The 21,522-nt window shown below is 43.9% G+C and overlaps 1 protein-coding gene across 1 annotated transcript in view; it reads right to left on the bottom strand.

Moving 5' to 3' along the window:
- Nucleotides 1–851: 851 nt before the first annotated feature.
- NARS2 (asparaginyl-tRNA synthetase 2, mitochondrial) overlaps nucleotides 852–21,522 on the bottom strand; it is a 43,036-nt gene continuing 22,365 nt past the window's right edge. Inside the window, exons 9-15 of the mRNA XM_070944058.1 lie at nucleotides 17,666–17,764; nucleotides 15,689–15,726; nucleotides 14,106–14,172; nucleotides 10,767–10,904; nucleotides 7,349–7,446; nucleotides 3,303–3,329; nucleotides 852–1,155 (exon numbers count right to left, since the gene is read on the bottom strand). Of these exons, the coding sequence (XP_070800159.1) occupies nucleotides 1,011–1,155; nucleotides 3,303–3,329; nucleotides 7,349–7,446; nucleotides 10,767–10,904; nucleotides 14,106–14,172; nucleotides 15,689–15,726; nucleotides 17,666–17,764 (612 nt within the window). The 3' untranslated portion in view covers nucleotides 852–1,010. The remainder of the gene's footprint in view (nucleotides 1,156–3,302; nucleotides 3,330–7,348; nucleotides 7,447–10,766; nucleotides 10,905–14,105; nucleotides 14,173–15,688; nucleotides 15,727–17,665; nucleotides 17,765–21,522) is intronic.

Genomic DNA, 21,522 nt, shown 5'->3' with positions numbered 1-21,522 from the left:
GCTTTTTCAGGCTCTGAGCTCTCTCAGCTGCGCTCGAATTCCCTTAGCTGGTAGATGAAGACCTTGGGAAAAGCTTGAATATATTCAATTTAGGTAGTCCTCGATTTGCAAACCACAACGAGGACTAGAATTTCTGTCACTAAGCGGAGAGGTTCTTAAGTGAGTCACGCCCGATTTTACTATCCTTTTCGGCACGGCTGTTCAAGGAATCGTGGCAGTTGTTAAGTGAACGACATGGTCGTTAAGCCCCGCGCGCCTTCCGTGCATGCACCTGGCCTTGAAAACGTGGCTAAATAGCGTTGGGGCGAGTCAGCAGGCCCACCCACACTCACCGCTACCGCTTTGCCCAAACCGGCTGAATACCACCTCTAGTCGTGCGTGTGAAGAGCGGTGATAAGTTGTTGGTTTTTTTCAGTAGCTTCGAACGGTCACTAAAGGAACAGTCGTAACTCGAGGATGACCTGTGTAACCGGTCTTCACCCAAGGCAGGTTTCATAAGGTTAAAAGGGCCGTTTTTAAAAGCTGACTAAAAATAAAAAAATACTGTGTTTCCCCGAAAATAAGACCCTGTCTTATATTTTTTTGAACCCCGAAATAAGAACTTGGCCTTGTTTTCTGGGAGGTCTCATTATTTGGGGCACGTTGAGGAAACCAGAGGAAATGGCGGGGGCTGGCATCGCATGCGTTTAAATATTTTCAGGGAGGGCTTATTTTCAAGGGGGGGGCTTATTTTAGCGCATGCTCTCAAAAGCCCGATTGGGCTTATTATCAGGGGATGTCTTATTTTCAGGGAAACAGGGTAGAATATATACATGAAAAAATACATTTGCAGACAGGGCAGCATTCAGACCTGAGGTTTCAAATTCTCTTTAGTGGAAAAAGGAAAAAAAAAATACAAAAAAAGAAACAGACAGGAAAAAAAAAAAGGGAAGTCTCTTCTTTTTTTCTCTCTCTAAATGTTGCATGCTGCGAATTTACGAGAGAAGCAAAACAGAAGTTGGGACGAAGAGCTATAAAACGCACGAATGGGGAAATCGCGGGAACGGGATGACGTCCTTAATATTCTGAACTCCCAGGATGCACTGCAGGTACCGCTCAAACCCCATTCCGAAACCTCCGTGGGGGGTTGATCCAAATTGGCGCAGTTCTATGTACCTGCACATCAAGGAAATGGGATCATTTAGCCTCGGCCTTATTTTCCAATCAATCACTTATTATCTGCAATCAAAGCTTCCTGTTTACTATAGAGCTGCAGCACCCGACATTCTTTTAAAACTTTCTCAGTTAACAAAATTTTAAATTAAAAAAACAAACAAACACACCCTAAGAAAAACTGAAGGGAGACAAACTTAAAAACACCAGCTCAGGAAAAAAAAATAATAATCTGCAATATTTTATACTAGCTGGATGCCCGTGCTTCGCTACGAAACTATGTGCTCGGGCTTGATAAATTGACACTTAAAAGCCTGAAACTTAATGTAGAATGTGTAACTCCGTAGCATCAGAGCGTGTTAATTAATATAAGGCAACTGGCACTTGGAACAGAGGGGGAGGGGGGAATACAATGGCCCAGCCCACAGGCCGGCTGAGACACGTGCTGGCCACGCCCACGCCCGATTTAGCGAAGGGGTAGCATCAGAGCGTGTTAATATAAGGCAACTGGCAGTTGGAACAGAGTTCTTTTCAGGTGGGGAGGGGGAGTAGAATGTTTAGCTCCTTAGCATCAGAGCGTGTGAATATAATACTGTATATATGAAATACTAATGATCTGATAGTCATTTCGAAAAATCCTTTCTTAGCGAGCACCTAGAAGCCAAGAGGAACATACGTGCCAAATTTCAAGTTTGTAGGCTTTACGGTTCTGGAGATTTCGTGATTACGGCATGCTTTTATATACAGTATATAGATTTTGTGTTTAGCAATAGTCACTGGTTTACTAATGAATATATTCCTCTAATACAGTGTTTTTCAATCATGGCAGCTTCAAGATGGGTTTTGCTCCTTTGAGATATTCTCTGCTTCTCGAAAAATTTAAGAATCACCGGCAGAGGAGTTATCTCAGAGGAGTTGAATGTGGGATTTTTTTTTTTTTTTTGCCTTTGCAGATTTTTGTAAATTTGGAAAGAAAGAAGGAAATGATGTCATGGAGCAGAATTGGGGGAGGGAGAGAAAAATGAAGGATAGAGGAAAAGAAAGGGGAACTGTGACAAATGTAAAAATATCTTTAATTTGGTGTCTGGAAAGCTTTGTTATGTCCTCTGACTTGGTTTTTTTATGCCTTCAGTGGAAAACTCAGATCGCCTTTTCAACTTTACCTTCAAGAGGACTTGAAACTTTTCACGCTTCAAAAGTTAACAAGCACAGACGGTCCTCGACTTAAGACCACAACGGAGCCCAAAATCTCCGTTGCTAAGCGAGACTGTTCAGGGGAGCTTTACCCCCGTTTTACGACAGTTCTTTGCCACTGTTGTTCAGTGAATCACTGCAGTTGTTAAGTTAATGACACCGTCGTAAAGTGAATTTGGCTTCCCCATTGACTTCGGTTGTCAGAAGGTCGCAAGAGGGGAGCACGTGACCCCCGGAACGCTCCAACCGTCATAACTACGAACCAAGCATCTGAATTATGACCATGTGACTATGGAGATGCTGCAATGGTCGTTAAGTGTGAAAAATAGTCATAACTCACTTTTTTCAGTGCCGTTTTAACTTCGAATGGTCACTAAATGAACTGTTGTAAGTCCAGGACTACTTGTAATGTGCTAAGGGCTATTTACGACCCAGATTCAAAATTCCAACCAACTCATGGTTATGTCCAATCACATTTTCGCCGATTGGCAACCCGCCTGCATTTAGTGTAATCCTGTGATCACATGACCGAAATTTACGTTTTGGAAGGAAATCAGGATTTTACTTCCATTTTCCAGCAAAAATGCCCATTGTTGACAATGGATTTGCTTGACGACTGCGCCGTTTGCTTTATAACAGCCGCCTTCACTTAACAACTGCTGCAAAGAAGGTTGCAAAATCAGGCAGTCATGCGGTGCTCCATTTAGTGGCTGGCATGACTAATTAGGGTCTAATTATGGTCATAAGTCAAGAACAGTGTGTGTCCCTTGGTTAATTTTTTTAAAAAAAGGACTTTCTTGTGTCCCACCTGGTGGCATTTCATCACATTTATTATAAAGGGCCATCAACTAATATAAATGTTGGCTTCTGGTAGAATTGAGAATTTATTTGCTTTTTCTCAGATGATTTCCCAAGCTAATGAAAGAGATGAATAATATCTAGGAAATATATCTTACCACTGATAGGTGTCTTCAAGCATTAACCTGTAGAAAAAAAACAAAATAATATTTTCTCAACCAGAGGAATGAATTCTAGGAAGTTTGCAAAAATATCAGATTTGCACGCTGCCTAGAGCTGACATGCAAATAATATTATAATTAAATTAATATCAATGTTTGAAGTTTTGTAGCATCTTAAAAATGTTCAGCTGAAGGCAGCTAGGGTCATCTCCAGCCAGGATAAAATATGGGCTATAACAGCCGTGTGTTTGCGGAATTTTGTTTTACTTTAAATGCGAAGATACTTAAAAAAACCTGAAAAGCATCTTTTTCTGTTCAGACATTGAACGAGTTTCAAAGAGCAAAGTGATGGACAAAGGCGATCATTTTCCCATGCTTGTGGACGGTGAATTTTTTTTTTCTCCCAACAAGATTTTACAACAAATTTGTAAAGGAAGACAGGAAAGAATATATGGTAATCTCTCGTTCTATTAATGAAGTCAACACACAGCTGAGTCCGGTAGTGTATGATATTGGTTTACCAGCCTAAGATGGAACTAGAATTCTCCATCTCCTGGTGATTGGCCCAGAGTCACCCAACTGGCTTACATGCCTAAGGCGGGACTAGAATTCTCCATCTCCTGGTGATTGGTCCAAAGTCACTCAAGTGTCTTGCGTGCCTAAGGCGGGAATAGAACTCACCATCTAGTGGTGATTGGCTGAAAGTCACCCAGCCAGTTTTCATGCCCAATGACCAGTTCTCCTGAACCGGTGCGAACCGGCTGAATCCTACCGCCGAGCATACCAATTTTTAGCCTGAGGCCTTAATCTTATTCTTAAAATAGAAAAAAATAAATGAAATGTAGAATTTTTGAAGATTTTATAATTGGGTAGTTCTAGAACTGGCTTGTAATAATTATAAGTAAAGTTAAAAAAAAAAAGTTGTCACTTAACATCTATCCCATTTAAGAACAGAAATTTTGGGCTCAATTGCGGTCGTAATTTGAGGACTACACCCGTACTGTTTTGGAAAGAATCAACACTTTTTTCTTTTCTCCTTCTTTTTTTAAAAAAAATCTATATTTCCTCCTCTTTTTTCCTTCATCTTTATTTTCATTATATTTTGTGTTCTAATAAAGCTCAATTAAAAAAAAAAACCATGATTAAAAAAAGCAGTAGGACTCAGCCTAAACTGAGTCTAAAATGGGTTGATTATGTGCTGTCAAATTAGTGTTGATTCTTAGTGACCAGGTAAGGTAAAGCTCAGTGCCTAAGACGCTGAGCTTGTCGATCAAAAGGTCGGCAGTTCGGCAGTTCGAATCCCTAGTGCCGCGTAACGGGGTGAGCTCCCGTTCCTTGTCCCAGCTTCTGCCAACCTAATAGTTCGAAAGCAGGTTAAAAAATGCAAGTAGAAAAAATAGGGACCACTTCTGGTAGGAAGGGAACAGCGTTCCGTGCGCCTTTGGCGTTTAGTCCTGCCGGCCACATGACCACGGAGACGTCTTCGGACAGCGCTGGCTCTTCGGCTTTGAAACGGAGATGAGCACCCACCCCCTAGAGTCGGGAACGACCAGCACGTATGTACGAGGGGAACCTTTACCTTTTTAAGATGACAGACTAGAGAATTGCAGAGATAAATTGGAACAGAGAAGGCAAGAACTAAGATAATAAAAGGAGAAAGTAAACAACAGCTCAGCTCCACAGGAGGGTGTGTAGGAATCAACCACGCCTTCCATTCCGGCTTTCTCAGAAGGGCAGTATGTGATCAGTATGAGATGGAAGCGCCTGCCAAATGGCTGGGGGAAATCCCTAAGTGCTTTCTGGAATCCTGTGGAATCCCTTTGATGCCGGGCGTGGAGCACTTCTGCAGAAGAATTTGTGAGCCACAGCTGGACAGAAAAGCTGAAAAACCACCCCAGAAAAAAAAAAAAAAACAGCGGCGCACATCCGTGAACGTCAACTAGCAAGTCAGAAGTCACAAGGACAACTCCTTTAATTTTGTAACGTACGGACGGACTCCATCACGGTTTCAACTGGGAAACGGTGAGCAACTAGACCAGGTTAACAGGTTCACAGAGCTGGCGTTGGAAGGGACCCTGTAGGTCATCTAGTCCAACCCCCCACCCAAGCAGGAAACTCCACACCATTTCTGACAGATGGCAGTCCAGTCTCTTCTTGAAAGCTACCAGTGATGAAGCTCCCACAACTTCTGAAGGCAACTTCTGTTCCATGGGTTGATTGTTCTCGCTGTCAGAAAAATTCTCCTTATTCCCAGGTTGAGTCTCTCCTTGATCAGTTTCCATCCATTATTCCTTGTCTGGCCTTCAGGTGCCTTGGGAAAATAGTTTGACCCCCTTCTCTCTGTGGCAGCCCCTCAAATAATATTGGAAGATGCTCTCATGTCTCCCCTGGTCCTTCTCTTCACTAGACTAGCCATGCCCAGTTCCTGCAACCATTCATCGTATGTTTTAGCCTACAGTCCCCTAATCATCCTGGTTGCTCTTCTCTGCACACTTTCTAGAATCTCCACATCTTTTTTATAGTGTGGGGACCAAAACTGGATGCAGTATTCTTAATTAATAATTCTAGGTGTGATCTTATTAATTCAAACCAAATTAATTCCCCCAAATGCTTGAAAATTCACGGAAGCTTGGCATTCAGACAAATGAGCCATCAACAGACACACAGAGATAAAAGCACATTTCTACGCCATTCAAAAGGGACAAGAACAAAAAAAACTAAGAAGGAAACAAAACGACCGTCACGTATCATCTCCAGCAGCCTACACCCAGATAAGCATGGATTAAGACAAGACAAACAACCAAGTGGAAAAGAATATCCTAATCAAGGCACTACCAAGGACAAAAACCACATTCCACCAATACCACACTGCAAGCTTCTCTATATAAACAGGGAGCAAACGCCGCACTCATCAGCACTGATAATGTTACGTAGTCGGGTAATGAAATGTCTGTAAATATCTTGCAAAAGAATTTGTGACTCATAGTTTGACATGAAAGGAAAGTTGAAAAAAACCCTCCCAAAAAGGAGGCAAGGCCAACCACAATCTGCAGTTCCAAAAAAAAAGCATCAGAATAACCTTATTTCTTGTAATTTCCCAAAACGGCATGTCCTTCCCTAATCCAAAATTCAGCAATGCAGAAAAACGGGACTTTGAACATCGCTTTTGAAAAAGAGACTCAAAGAACATCTGCGCTGGAAACACCATACAGTAGTCCTTGAGATACGACCACAGTTGAGCCAAAAATTTCTGTGGTGAAGTGACACATTCGTTAAGTGCTGTTTTGCTCCATTTTACGACCTTTCCTGCCACAGCTGTTAAGGGAATCGCTGCAGTTGTTATGTTAGTAACCCGGTCATTAAGTGAATCTGGCTTCCCCATGGACTTTTGTTACTCTGAAGGTCACAAAAGGGGATCACATGACCCCGGGACACTGCAAACTGTCATAAGTACATGCCAGTTGCCAAGCGTCGGAATTTTGATCACGCGACATGGGGATCCTGCAATGGTCATTAAGTGTGAAAAACGGTCATTTCAGTGCCTTTGTAACTTTGAAGGGTCAGTAAATGAACAATTTTAAATCGAGGACTACCTGTATTGTAACCACTTATAGGAGATGGGATCACTAGCAAGCAGATTCCCCATATATCCTCTCCTGCCTGAGCCCCCTGCCTCTTCTTCATCCTATTAATTTTTGACTATCATCTTCTTTTAAAGACCCCGTAATCTCTTGTGGGGTGGAGTCTGGGCAACTGAAGGGAGCTAGCAGAGTGTTTTAATGGCCAGATGCCTTTCCTGTCGCCGATGAGGAGTTTTGTTTAGCAGATATATTCTCCTTGTGCCCAGAGAGAGAAATATCTGCCTCTACCTAGGATCGAACTCACAGCCTCCTGATTGTGGAGGTGAGAGCTCCACCTCTAGGCCACTGCACCACTCATCCTATTAATTTTTGATGTTTTTCACAAAAAAACCCCTCTTTGGTTACATATCAAGCGGTACCCAGCCCCTTCCCCAACAAGCCAGGCAGAGAAATCCCCACTACCTCCGTAAGCGAGACTGTAGAAAATCCACACGATCTTCTCTCAAACTTCCACCGAAAAGTTCTCCAACTTCTGGGACCAGTAGATCAACCGCTGCTACCTTTTAGGGAACAGAAGGTCAGAGGTTACACCAAAATCTCTCCCTGTGTGAAGGTACATAACCACCAGGTAGTCCCCAAGAAGCATTTCCTGAATGGTTAAAGGTAAACGTTTCTCCTGTCCAGTCATGTCTGACTGTAGGGGGCAGCACTCATCTCCGTTTCTTGGCCGAGGGAACCAGCATTGTCCGAAGACACTTCCGTGGTCATGTGGCCAGCATGACTATACACCGAGGTCAGTGGTGGGATTCAAATAATTTAACAACTGGTTCTCTGCCCTAATGACCGGCTGGGTGGGCGTGGCCATGGTGGGCATGGCCAGGGGGTGTGACAGGCAGCATTCTGCCTCCTGCACCCCCCTGGGAGCAAAAATGGGCCGCAGGGGGGATGCGCCGCCCCCCGGTGGCCCATTTTGGGCCTAGTAGGCCTCCCTGCAGCCTCCTGGGAGCAAAAACAGGCCACGGGGGGGACGCGCCCTCCTCCCACACCCTGTTTTGGACCTAATAGTCCTCCCTGCAGTGTCTTGGGAGCGAAAATGGGCCGCGGAGGGCCTGCGCCAGCCAGCAATTTAACTACTGGCTCGCCCGAGCCGGCTGACTCCTATCAATGACCGAGGTGCACGTAATACTGTGACTTTCCCACCGAAGTGGTACCTATTTATCTACTTGTATGCTTTCGAACTGCTAGGTGGGCAGGAGCTGGAGCAAGGGACGGGAGCTCACCCCGTCACGTGATGCCTGGGTCTCAAACCTGGGCTGCCAGCTTTTCAGCTGAAAGGCGTGTTTAGCCGCCAAGTCATTGCGCACCCTTATCAAAATATGATTTCTCTGGCAACAGAAGGAAAGTTGAATTTGAGTACAGGTAGTCCTTGATTTACAACAGTTCACTTAGTGACTGTTCGAAGTTACAACGACACTAAAAAATTTTCACACTTATGGCCATGGCAGCATCCCATGGTTATGTAATTTGCATTTGGATGCTTGGCAACTGGTTCATATTTATGACGGTTGCAATATCCCGGGGGGGGGGGGTCACGTGATCCCATTTTGCGACCTTCAGACAAGCAAAGTCAATGGCGAAGCCAGATTTACTTAACAACTGTGTTATTGATTTAACAACTGTGTTATTGATTTAAGAGCCTGGTAGCGCAGCAGACTAAAGCACTGTTATTAACATCAACTGCCTGCAATTACTGCAAGTTCAAATCTTACCAGGCTCAAGGTTGACTCAGCCTTCCATCCTTTCTAAGGTAGGTAAAATGAGGACCCAGTTTGTGGGGGCAATAAGCTGACTTTGTATAAATATACAAAAGTATGAAGGCTATTGCTTAACGCATTGTAAGCCGCCCTGAGTCTCCGGAGAAGGGCGGCATATAAATCAAATTAAAAAAAAAAGAAAAAAAAACCCAACTGCAGTGATTCACTTAACAAATGTGGCAAGAAAAGTCTTGCCACATTTGTTAAGTGAATCACTGAAGTTGTTAAATGAACTTGGAACAAAATGGGACAAAACCCACTTAACAAATTTCTCACTTAACAGCATAAATTTTGGGCTCAATTGTGATTGTAAGTTGAGGACTACCTGTAAAAACTTAGCCACAGATAGTCCTCGATTTACGACCACAATGGAGTCAAAAATTTCTGTCGCTAAGCGAGACAGGGGCGCAGTGAGTTTTACCCCATGTTATGACCTTTCTTGCCACAACTGAATCACTGCACTTGTTAAATTAGTAACATGGGTATTCAGTAAATCTGACTCTTCTCCGCTGGCTTGTCAGAAGGCCACATGCAACCGTCATAAATGTTGAGTCAGGTTGCCAAGCATCTGAATTTTGATCACATGGCCATGGGGATGCTGCAGTCGTAAGTGTGAAAAACGGCCACTTTGCTCAGTGCTGTTGTCACTTTGTACGGGTCACTAAATGAACCGTTGTAAGTCGAGGACCCGCCTGCATTTTCTAAATTGCAAAATTCTGCTCAGGTGGTTTTTTACAATAAAGTAGGATTAGTTCAGCTACGTGCGTTCCTGTATGGTCTACCTGGTCAGCTGACCCCCCCCTTATTAACCAGTGGAACAGCCTGCCTCAAGAAGTTGTGGCTGCTCTAACACTGGAGGTTTCTAAGACGAGACTGGGCAACCATTTTTCTGGAATGGAATAGGGTCTCCTGCTTGAGTAGGGGGTTAAACTAGGTTAAACCTTGGGACTCCGAGGTCCCAAAGACCTCCGGCTCTGTCTGTCTTTCTCTCTTTCTTTCTCTCTCTCTTTCCTTCCTTCTCTTTCTCTCTTTCTTTCTTTTTCTCTTTCTCTCTTTCCTTCCTCCTCTTTCTTTTTTCCTTTCCCTTCCTTTCTTTCCCTTTCTTTCTTTCTCTTTCTTTCTTTCTTTCTCTCTTTCTTTCTCTCTCTCTTTCCTTCCTTCTCTTTCTTTCTTTCTTTTTCTCTTTCTCTCTTTCCTTCCTCCTCTTTCTTTTTTCCTTTCCCTTCCTTTCTTTCCCTTTCTTTCTTTCCCTTCCTTCCTTCCTTTCTTTCTTTCTCTCTTTCTTTCTCTCTCTTTCCTTCCTTCTTTCTTTCTTTCTTTTTCTCTTTCTCTCTTTCCTTCCTCCTCTTTCTTTTTTCCTTTCCCTTCCTTTCTTTCCCTTTCTTTCTTTCTCTCTTTCTTTCTTTCTTTCTCTTTCTTTCTCTCTCTTTCCTTCCTTCTCTTTCTTTCTTTTTCTCTTTCTCTCTTTCCTTCCTCCTCTTTCTTTTTTCCTTTCCCTTCCTTTCTTTCCCTTTCTTTCTTCTTTCTTTCTTTCTTTCTTTCTTTCTTTCTTTCTTTCTTTCTTCCTTCCTTCCTTCCTTTCCTTCCTTCCTTCCTTCCTTCCTTCCTTCCTTTTCTTTCTTTTTTTCCACCTTACCTAGCATTAAACAGGCCCCAAATTTATTTATTTATTTATTTATTTATTTATTTATTTATTTATTTATTTATTTATTTATTTAATTAATTTGTATACCGCCCTTCTCCAACAGGACTCAGGGCAGTGAACAGCCACGGTAAAAACACAACATATAAAATTTAAAAACAATTTAAAAAACATTAAATACTTTTGGCCGTCAATTTAAAATAACCCAATTAAAACCAATTATAAATTTAAAACCGTTAAGGATTTAAATTTATAACTGGATTTATAATAAGGATTTAAAATGCAGTGTAAACGTTTGCAGCACAAACCAATTTCCCCCGAAAAGAGAATTTTATTTCATTTCAAAAAAGTTTAAAGAGCGTAACAAGAAGCGAAGAGGAAATGGGTGCCTTGACCAAAAGAATTTTAATGAATAAGTTCTTACAGTCCTACAAGGTCCATCTTCGTTGTCTCGCATGTAGAATGGCTTAAGGTCGTAGGGATAGTCGTACACGAAAACAGGAATATCACCGCAGTGTCGCACCAGGTACTTTTCGTGTTCGCTCTGGAGATCCTGCCCCCACTAAGGAAAGAGTTTGAAAAACACCAAGTTTTAAAATAAACAAACCATGTTAACCGCAGGCTGTTTTAGGTTTGCAAACTACTTGAAAGCATTATTTATTTATTATTTATTTATTTATTAAATTTATATACCGCCCTATTCCTGAGGGACTCAGGGCGGTGAACAGCGAACGATAAAAATACATGTAATACAGACGTTAAAAAAAACCAATTAAAATATACTAAACACTCTGGTCCTAGATAATTCAAGACATCCCAGTTTCAAATAAAATCAAAAGCAATATAAAGGGAAAGTTAGGCCAGGCGGGCCTGCTGAAACAGGAATGTTTTGAGGGCACGGCGGAAAGTGCGCAGATCCGGAATCTTCTGTATCTCTGGGGGGAGCTCATTCCAGATGGTGGGTGCCCTCACAGAAAAGGCTCTCCCCCTGGGGGCCGCCAGTCGACACTGTTTGGCTGACGGCACCCTGAGAAGCCCCTCTCTATGGGAGCGTACTGGGCGGTGAGAGGCTATTGGTGGCAGAAGGCGGTCTCGTAAATACCCCGGTCCTAAGCCATGGAGCGCTCTAAAGGTGATAACTAAGACCTTGAAGCGCACCCGGAAGACCACAGGGAGCCAGCGCAGCTCGCGCAGGAGGGGAGCCACATGGGAGCGCCATGCTGCTCCCATAACTACCCGCGCGGGCCGCATTCTGGACCAGCTGGAGCCTCCGGGTGCTCCTCAAGGGGAGCCCCATGTAGAGAGCATTACAGTAGTCCAGGCGTGAAGTGACGAGGGCATTATGAATGTTCTATACCAGTGATGGCTAACCTTTTTGCCATTGCATGCCAGGAGCGTGTGTGTGTGTGTGTGTGTCAACTTCCAGGCCCACCGGAAGTTGGCAAATGGGCCGTTTCTGGCCTCTGGAGGGCCTCCAGGGGGGTGGGGAAGGCCGTTTTCACCCTCCCCAGACTCCTAGAAAGGCTCTGGAGGCTGGGGGAGAGAGAAAAAACGGGCCTTCCCCACCACCCCCACCCCCCGAGGCCCTCCGGAGGCAGAAAACAGCCTATTTCCCTACTTCTGGTGGGCCCAGAAGACCCAAAACTCAGCTGGCCGGCACACACACGCACGCCGGAGCTGAGCTCGCGTGCCCACCAATATGGCTACGCGTGCCACCTGTGGCACGCTTGCCGTAGGTTCGTCATCACGGTTCTATATTTTCTCAGATTGCTCTGATGATTAGGTTACAGACTTGCATTCAGATCTCCAAAATCAGGGTTTATGAACTTTGCGAAATGTTAAAGCTGTGTGGACTTCAACTCCCAGAATTCCCCAGCCAGCAAAGCTGGCTGAGGAATTCTGGGAATTGAAGTCCGCATCGCGTAAAATTGCTAAGCTTGAGAGATTAGACTGCTCTAAATAGACAGAATAACAGAGTTGGAAGGGACCTTGGAGGTCTTCTAGTCCAACCCCCTGCCTAGGCAGGAAACCCTATACCACTTCAGATAAATGGTTGTCCAATCTCTTCTTAAAAGCTTCCAGTGTTGGAGCATTCACAACTTCTGAAGGCAAGTTGTTCCACTGGTTAATTGTTCTAACTGTCAGGAAATTTCTCCTTAGTTCTAAATTGCTTCTCTCCTTGATTAGTTTCCACCATTGCTTCTTGTCCTGCCCTCAGGTGCTTTGGAGAATAGCTTGACTGCCTCTTCTTTGGGGCAGCCCCTGAGATATTGAAAGACTGCGTCTCCCCTAATCCTTCTTTTCATCAAACTAGAGACATACTCAATTACTGCAGCCATTCTTCATATGTTTTAGCCTCCAGTCCCCTCATCCTCTTTGTTGCTCTTCTCTGCACTCTTTCCAGAGTCTCCACATCTTTTTTACATCGTGGTGACCAAACCTGGATGCAGGATTCCAAGTGTGGCCTTACCAAGGCCTTATAAAGTGGTATTAACACTTCACGTGACCTTGATTCTATCCCTCTGTTAATGTTAATCTTAATGAAGCCTAGGAAACGTTCGCTTTTTTGGCCAATTTACTATGAAACAGCGTCCTGGCCTCCTCCATGCTGACATTTCTGAAACTGCTGAAGAAAAGGCAGATCTTTTGGGGAATCCTTCTCTGATGTTAGGAATCTATCTTTGATGTTCATTGTTATTGTTTTGACCTCGCGGTTTTAGACTCGTTACTGCTTTCATGGTGTTTACTTCTACAGTTTTTGGCTTATCGGGGATGTTTTAAATTGTTCGGCCGTGTTCTGCGTAAGATGTGGAATGTTGTTTTATTTTGTTCCAGCAGCGTAGAAATGTTTAAATAAATAGAATCGGTTATGTAATTATACCGATAGTAAAACGGTAAGCTACACACAATAAATACAGAGACGTCCAATTCACAAGGAAAGCATCACCTTGGGAATTGCAAAGATTTGTAGGTTAGGGCGACACAGAATGTACTCTAATCCACAACAGTGAAAGTTGGAACTGGACTGATTATTGTGATGTGGTGTATATATCTGCACAACTGGGCTGCTGAGCAGATGTCCCCCACTTACACAGGTAGTCCTTGACATATGACCACAATTGATCCCAAAATTTCTGTTGCTCAGTGAGATCTTTAAGTGAGTTTCGCCCCATTTTACAACCTTTGTTGCCATAGTCGTTAAGCGAAACATTGCCATTAAGTTTGTAACACAGTTGTTAAATGAATCTGGCTTCCCCCACTGATAAAAAGGACCAAACTTCTTATGTCAGCACTTCAAGCTGCATTTACTCTAGTGCTGACATAAGAAGGAGAAGCGGAGGCATTTGGAAAGGGACGTTTGACTTTTCACCTACTTATTTTCCCTGGAGATAATATCACCTAGGAGATGGGATGGGAGGGGGGAAATTCCCTTGAGCTGGAGCAGTAGATTAGGGGTAGAGTGACTTGGAAGATGGCCAATGAGTGCAGAGGAGTGAGGAACGGAAAGGGAGGGTTATGGGTCTAGAAGTCAGTGTTGGCTCCGATAGAGTCGGAGTTAGAATGTCGTGCTTAATAAATGGAAGTTTTTCATCAAAGACTTCGTTTGAAATGCAATTTATTTGAGACGACCTCGAAACCTGACACTGGCTTCCTGAATACTTGAGATACAAATTTTTATTTCTCTCACACTTTTCTATCAGCCTACTAAATATACCTGAGTTTTATCAAAACCCCCATCAAAAAATCTCCGAAAAATACTCACGGCTGGTTTGTAAGTGAATTCTTGCCGACTTCTCTCCAAAATTTCGATAGCTTCAGTATAGGACATTCTTTAAAAAAAAAAGGATTGGCAATTATTTTAAAGATTTGTACCCTGAATCCCAACAAAATTATTGGTGTAGTAGTAGAAGAACAGGCATTAATTTGGGGGGGTAGAGTTAAGCATGTCATCAGCTTAGAATCTTTCGCTGTGCCCTCAAAACCGTATTGTTCCGCCAGGCTGGGCTATCAATGTAAAGATTTTAATCGGTTTTAAATGGGATTTTAAATTTGGGGTTTTTAAATTGGGCCTATTATTTAATAATTTTAATTATTTTTAAATTTTGTCTGTCTTTGTGTTTTTAATTAGGCTGTACACCGCCCTGAGTCCTTCGGGAGAAGGGCGGTATAGAAATAAAATTAATAAATAAATAATAAATTAATAAATAGAATCATTGTGTTGCCACAAATGTTCTAAGCCAAGGGTATCAAAACTTGATTCCATTGAGGGCCACATCAGGGTTGTGTTTGACCTCGGGGGGCGTGGTCAGCATGCCATCACTCATGTTGGGGGGCGTCTGTGGCGGCCCAAGCGCTCGGCCAGAGAAAACAGGCTCCCAAGCTCCATTTTCAGCCTCCTGCAATCCTCTGCCAGTGAAAACGGAGCTCAGGGGGGCCGTGTGCAGCCCTCGTGAGCTCCATTTTCAGCTGTGATGGCCTCCTGCAACCCTCTGCCAGCGAAAACGGGGCTCGGGAGAGCTGCGCGCGGTCGTCCCAAGCTCCGTTTTTGCTGGCAGAAGCCCTGTAGGCTGGTCCTTCACTGTTTCCAGGGTGGCCCCGCAGGCCAGATCTAAGCACCCCGCAGGCCGAATCTTGCCCCCAGTCCTTGAGTTTGACACCTTTGTTCTAAGCCCAACTCCCCTTAAATTCTGCTGTCCCTTCTCTGACGCCAAGTTAATATTGAACTTTAGTTAATTAAAAACATTAGACTGTGCGGAAATGGATAGGAAATTATCCTTAAAGATAAAGGATAAAGAGGATACAGAATACTACTTAACATGGGATTTGTTTTACAAATGGTTAGACAGCAGAGGTAGAAATTAGAAGTTGGAAGAATACTACTATATACAAGTAAAGATTGTTATTATTATTCATATTATGTATAGATAAATTGACTCAGACATTACACTGTTTATTAAGCACTCGTGTATGTTAAAGAAAAGTGTACAAAAAATCTTATTAAAAAAAAAGAACTTTAGTTAACTAGATTCTTGAGCAAGATTCTCCAAACTTGGCAACTTTAAGATTTGTGGACTTCAACTCCCAGAATTCCCCAGCCATCATTGGAGATCCCTGGGCTTAAGCAATAAGTTTTCTGAACTGCAACTTAATGTTTTGATCGAGATTCTAAGATCTTCCTGGTGGTCTCCCATCCAAATCCGAACCAAATCCAATTCCAATTCACTTTTTTCCCAAGACGAGTCAAAATTATTACATACTGAGAAATGTTAACTCAAAATTACTCATAAATTACACTTGTAAGTTAAGCAACAACGACAAAACACTTTCCACCCCCAACATACTTACGTTATAAATGGGTTCTTCAGCATTTTTTCTAATTTGGCCTAAAGAGGAAAGGGAAAGGGAAAATTAATAGACAGTTAACGTCAGAAATAGCTTAGTTTTTAAAACAAAAATGTTTTGCGGAAATAGTTGAGACAACAACTATTGCGCAAAGGGATCAAATTGAAAGCAAACAATTTTCAGTTTCGAGAGAAATTGAGAGAAAAAAAAACATGAGAAAATTTAAAAAGAAAAAGAAAATTTGCTAAGAAAAAACTTAGCAAAATCGAAAGAGTCAAAGGAAAGCAAATTTTGCATCAAGATAAGCCCGGCTGAACCATTTCTAATGTGGTTTGAACTAATAAAGCACGTTGCATATAATAACGCATATTGCCTATACAATTTCAAACATGGGAAAACATTTGTGTACTTTTAAACAAACTATATTGATTTACACAAAAAGCTTGTCTAATTCAGTGGTCAGGGCAGCCAATTAGATGCCCCCAAGAATATGTTCACCGTCAGGAGATGAACAAATTACAGGTAGTCCTTGATTTACGACCACGATTAGAGCTCAAAATTTATGTTGCTAAGGGAGACATTTGTTAAGTGAATTTTGCCCCATTTTACGACCTTTCTTGCCACACCTGTTAAGTGAATCACTGCAGTGGTTAAGTTGTTAAGTGAATCTGGCATCCCCATTGACTTTACTTATCGGAAATTGCCAAAAGGGGATGACAAGATCCTAGGACATTGCAACTGTCATAATACGAGTAAGTTGCCGGGCATCCAAATTTTGATCACATGACGGCGAGGATGCTGCAAGGCTTGTAAGTGTGAAAAATGACGTAACTGACGTAACTTCGAATAGTCACTAAATGAACTGTTGTAAGACGAGGACTACATATAAGGATGTCCCATGTTCGCCATCAGTATAATCAATGACAATAGTTGTTGTCACAGAAATAATACCCTGTTTCCCCGAAAATAAGACATCCCCTGATAATAAGCCCAATTGGGGCTTTTGAGTACATGAGGTAAAATAAGCCCCCCCCCTCCGAAAATATTTAAACACAGAGCTGGAAATCATGTAAGACGGCAAGAGGAGCCCCATCTTGCTCCACGCGCCCCAAAATAATAAGACCTCCGCGAAAATAAGGCCAAGTGCTTATTTCGGGGTTCAAAAAAATATAATACAGGGTCTTATTTTCGGAGAAACACGGTAGCTGTTAGTATCTGGATTTTTCTCCATATACAGGGAATCCCCGAGTTATAACTATTTCTTTAGCGAGATTTATGACTGATCCTTGCATTTAAGACCGTTGCAGCCGATCATAAGACTGTCATAAGACTGAAATTTGGGTGCACGGTAACCAGTATACATTTATGATGGTTGTTAGCAACCTGGGATCATGTACAGGTAGTCCTCAACGTACGACCACAATTGAGCCCAAAATTTATGTGGCTAAGTGAGAAATTTGTTACGTGAGTTTTGCCCCATTTTATGACTCGCCCCATTTGTTAAGTGAATCACTGCAGTTCTTAAATTAGTAACCCTTTGTTAAGTGAATCTAGTCTTCCTTTGCTGGTCAGAAGATCGTAAATATCTCAAATGTCATAAGTATGAGTCAGTTGTCAAGCATCCAATTGTCATGGGGATGGTCATAAGTCTGAAAAATGGTCATAAGTCACTTTTGTCCATGCCGTTGTAACTTAGAATGGTCACTGTTTTAAGTCAAAGACTACCTGTAATCCCCATTTGTGACCACGCTAGATGGCTTCTGACAAGGGGGGGTGAGCCAAATTCATTTAATGACCACATGATTCACTTAACAACTGCAGTGCTTCACTTTGTGACAAAACAAGGCTGTAAAGTTGAACAATCGCCTTGTTTAGTGACAGAAATAGTGTTCCCAATTGTTGTCGTAAATTGAGGACTATTTGTAGACTGAAAAATCTGAAGGTCCTGGAAAATTATAGACATATTAGAAAAATATTTACCTCATGGCCAGGAGCGATACGTTTATGGAAAAGGGCCGCATCTTGAGGGCAGTTGGAGACAACTCGGTCTGTCACGGTTTTGAAAATATCTTCTATAACCTAAGGAAAAAGGAAGGGGGAAAAAAATCAGGTTACAAGAGAAAGAAGCAAGAATATTTCCCGTTCCAGACAAGATGATAACCCCCAGTACAGGTAGTCCTCGACTTACGACCGCAGCTGAGGCCAGAATTTATGTGGCCAAGTATGAAATTTGTGAAGCGAGCTCTGTCCCATTTTGCGACTTTCCTTGCCACTTTTGTGAAGTTTATTTTATTTATTTATTTATTTTTCATATTTGTATACTGCCCTACTTCCGAAGGACTCAGGGCGGTGAACAGCCATAATAAATACAAATACATATAGAAGTTAAAAACTATTAAGGAACAGATTAAGTAATTTAGGCTCAAAGATTAAAAACATCCAAATTTATCTAATTTAAGATGTTTAAAACCCAATTTAAAAGCCAGTTTAAAAGCCAATTAAAAAGGGAGAGTTAGGCCAGACCAGCTTGTTGGAATAGAAATGTTTTCAGGGCATGGCGGAATATGCGTTAAGTCTTGGATGTTTCGTAACTCCGGGGGAAAGCCCGTTCCAGATGGTAGGTGCCCCCACAGAAAAGGCTCTCCCCCTGGGGGCCATCAGTCGACATTGTTTGGCCGACGGCACCCTGAGGAGTCCCTCTCTATGGGAGCGAACTGGTCGGTGAGAGGCTATTGGTGGCAGGAGGCGGTCTCGTAAGTACCCAGGTCCTGAGCCATGGAGCGCTCTAAAGATAGTAACCAAAACCTTGAAGCGCACCCGGAAGACCACTGGGAGCCAGAGCAGCTCGCGCAGGAGGGGGGTTACATGAGAGCGCCACATTGCTCCCATTACCACCCGCGCGGCCGCATTCTGGACCAGTTGGAGCCTTCGGGTGCTTCTCAAGGGGAGCCCCATGTAGAGAGGATTACAATAATCCAGGCGTGAGGTGACAAGGGCGTGAGTGACCGTGCGTAACGAGTCCCGATCCAGAAAGGGATGCAACTGGCGAATCAGGCGAACCTGATAAAAAGTCCTCCTGGCTACGGCCGTCATATGCTCTTCAAAAGACAGCCGTGAGTCCAGGAGGATGCCCAAGTTGCGAACTCCATCTGTGGGGGCCAACGACTCGCCCCCAATAGTCAGAGATGGCGCCAACTGACTATATCGGGACGACGGAAACCACAGCCACTCGGTCTTGGATGGGTTGAGTCTGAGTTTGTTCCTCCCCATCCAGATCCGTACGGCCTCCAGGCATCGGGACATCACCTCGAGGGCATCATTGGGGTGGTCTGGAGTGGAGATGTACAGCTGGGTGTCATCAGCGTACTGATGGTACTTCACCCCAAAACCACGGATGATCTCACCCAGCGGCTTCACATAAATGTTGAATAGAAGGGGCGAGAGGACCGATCCTTGTGGCACCTCACATATAAGGGGCCTCGGGGTCGACCTCTGCCCCCCTGTCAACACAGACTGCGACCGGTCAGAGAGAAAGGAGGAGAACCACTGTAGAACAGTGCCCCCCACCCCCAACCCTTCCAACCGGTGCAGCATGATATCATGATCGATGGTATCAAAAGCCGCTGAGAGGTCTAGTAGGACCAGGACAGAGGAGCAACCCCTGTCCCGAGCCCTCCAGAGATCATCAACCAATGCGACCAATGCTGTTTCTGTGCTGTACCCGGGCCTGAATCCCGACTGGAACGGATCTAGATAATTCGATTCATCCAGGTACTGAGGCAGTTGTCGTGCAACCACACTCTCAACAACCTTTGCAACAAAGCGAAGGTTGGAGACAGGATGATAATTTGCTAATACAGCTGGATCCAGGGAGGGCTTCTTGAGGAGGGGCCTCACCACCGCCTCTTTCAAGACGGTGGGAAAGACACCCTCACTCAAAGAAGCATTTATAATCTCCTGGAGCCAGCCTCGCGTCACCTCCCGGGAGGCCAGTACCAACCAGGATGGACACGGGTCCAATAAACATGTGGTCGCATTTAGTCTGTTCAGTATCCTGTCCACGCTTTCGGGAGTCACAGGATCAAACTCTTCCCAAATAATATTCTCAGGACCTGCCCCTGTCATCTCCTCTGGATCAATCAAGTTGAATTGCTGCAGTTGTTAAAATGAGCGACAGGGTTGTTGAGTGAATCTTGTCAGAAGGTTGCAAAAAAAAAAAAAAAAAAGGAGATCACGTGACCCCGGGAACAGGCCAACGCGTCGTAAATGTGAGACAATGGCCAAGCCTCTGAATTTTGATCACGAGATCGTGGGGATGATGCCCAGGTCATAAATGAAGAAGGGTTGTAAGTCACATTTTTCAGTGCTGCTATAACTTCAAACGGTCACTAAACAAACTGTTGTAAGTCTGAGGACTGTCTGTAGATGTCCCTTTTATAGATAAATAAGTAATAAATCAATTGCAAGCAGGTTTATCAATCCTCAGCTGCTCCCAAGCAATTTTCCCCAAGTTAGTGCCTGTAGAAATGCTAGACCACAGCCTCAATCTAGGTAGTCCTTGACTTATGACCACAACTGAATCCCAAATGTCTGTTGCTAAACGAGGCAATTGTCAAGTGAATTTTGCCCCGTTTTGCAACCTTTCTTGCCACCGTTAAGTGAATCACTGCAGTTGTTAATTAGTCACACGGTTGTTAAGTGAATCTGGCTTCCCCATTGATTTTGTTTGATCTGAAGGTCGCAAAAGCAGATCATGTGACCCTCAAGATACTGCAACCGGCATGAGTACGTGCTCGTTGCCAAGCGTTTGAATTTTGATCACATGACCACGGGGATGCAGCGATGGTCATAAGTGTGAAAAACGGTCATAAGTCACTTTGTTCAGTATTCCTCTACTGCGCCTCAGAGCTGGTAGATGTAAACATGTCACACTTTTTTATTTCCCAAACAAGAGAGAGAGAGAAAGAGAGGGAGGAGAGGGAGGGAGAGAGGGGGGGGGAGAGGGAGAAAGAGAGAGAGAGAGGGGGAAAAGGAGAAAGAGAGAGGGGGAGAGAGGGAGAGAGAGGGGGAGAGAGAGAGAAAGAGGGAAAGGGGTGACGGAGAAAGAGGTGGGAGAGGGAGAGGGGAGAGGGAGAGAAAGAAAGAGAGAGGGAGAAAGAGGGGGAGAGATGGGGATTGAAAGAGAGAAGGGGAGAGAGAGAAAAAGGGGGGAGAGAGAGGGAGAAAGAGAGAGGGGGGTTGAAAGAGAGAGGGGGAGAAGAGAGAGAAAAAAAAGAGAGGGAGAAAGAGGGGGAGAGATGGGGTATTGAAAGAGAGAAGGGGGAGAAGGAGAGGGGGAGAGAGAAGGAGAAAGAGAGAGGGGAGAGAGGGACAGGGAGGGGGGAGAGGGAGAGAGGGGGGAGAGAGGGAGAGAAAGAGAGACGGGGAGAGAAAGAAAGAGAGAGGGAGAAAGAGGGGAGAGATGGGGGATTGAAAGAGAGAAGGGGGAGAAGGAGAGGGGGAGAGAGAGAAAAAGGGGGAGAGAGGGGGAAAAAGAGAGAAAGAGAGGGGGGAGAGAGGACAGGGAGGGGGATAGGGAAAGGGAGAGAGGGGGAGAAAGAGAGAGGGGGAGAGAAAGAAAGAGAGAGGGAGAAAGAGGGGAGAGATGGGGGATTGAAAGAGAGAAGGGGGAGAAGGAGAGGGGGAGAGAGAGAAAAAGGGGGAGAGAGGGGGAGAAAGAGAGAAAGAGAGGGGGGAGAGAGGGAGAGAAAGAGAGAGTGGGGGTTTTCTGTTGCACTGTGTGAGAACGGGATGGCGAACTTGTGGCTAAAAAACGCTTCCGTTTCCTCGAAAGAGGA

The sequence above is a fragment of the Pituophis catenifer genome, unplaced genomic scaffold, assembly GCF_029215685.1.
Source record: "Pituophis catenifer annectens isolate HBS135680 unplaced genomic scaffold, rPitCat1.0.hap2 SCAF_4, whole genome shotgun sequence".
NCBI lineage: Eukaryota > Metazoa > Chordata > Lepidosauria > Squamata > Colubridae > Pituophis > Pituophis catenifer.
Note: the sequence above shows the minus strand (reverse complement) of the source record. Positions and strands in the feature narration are given on the sequence as shown.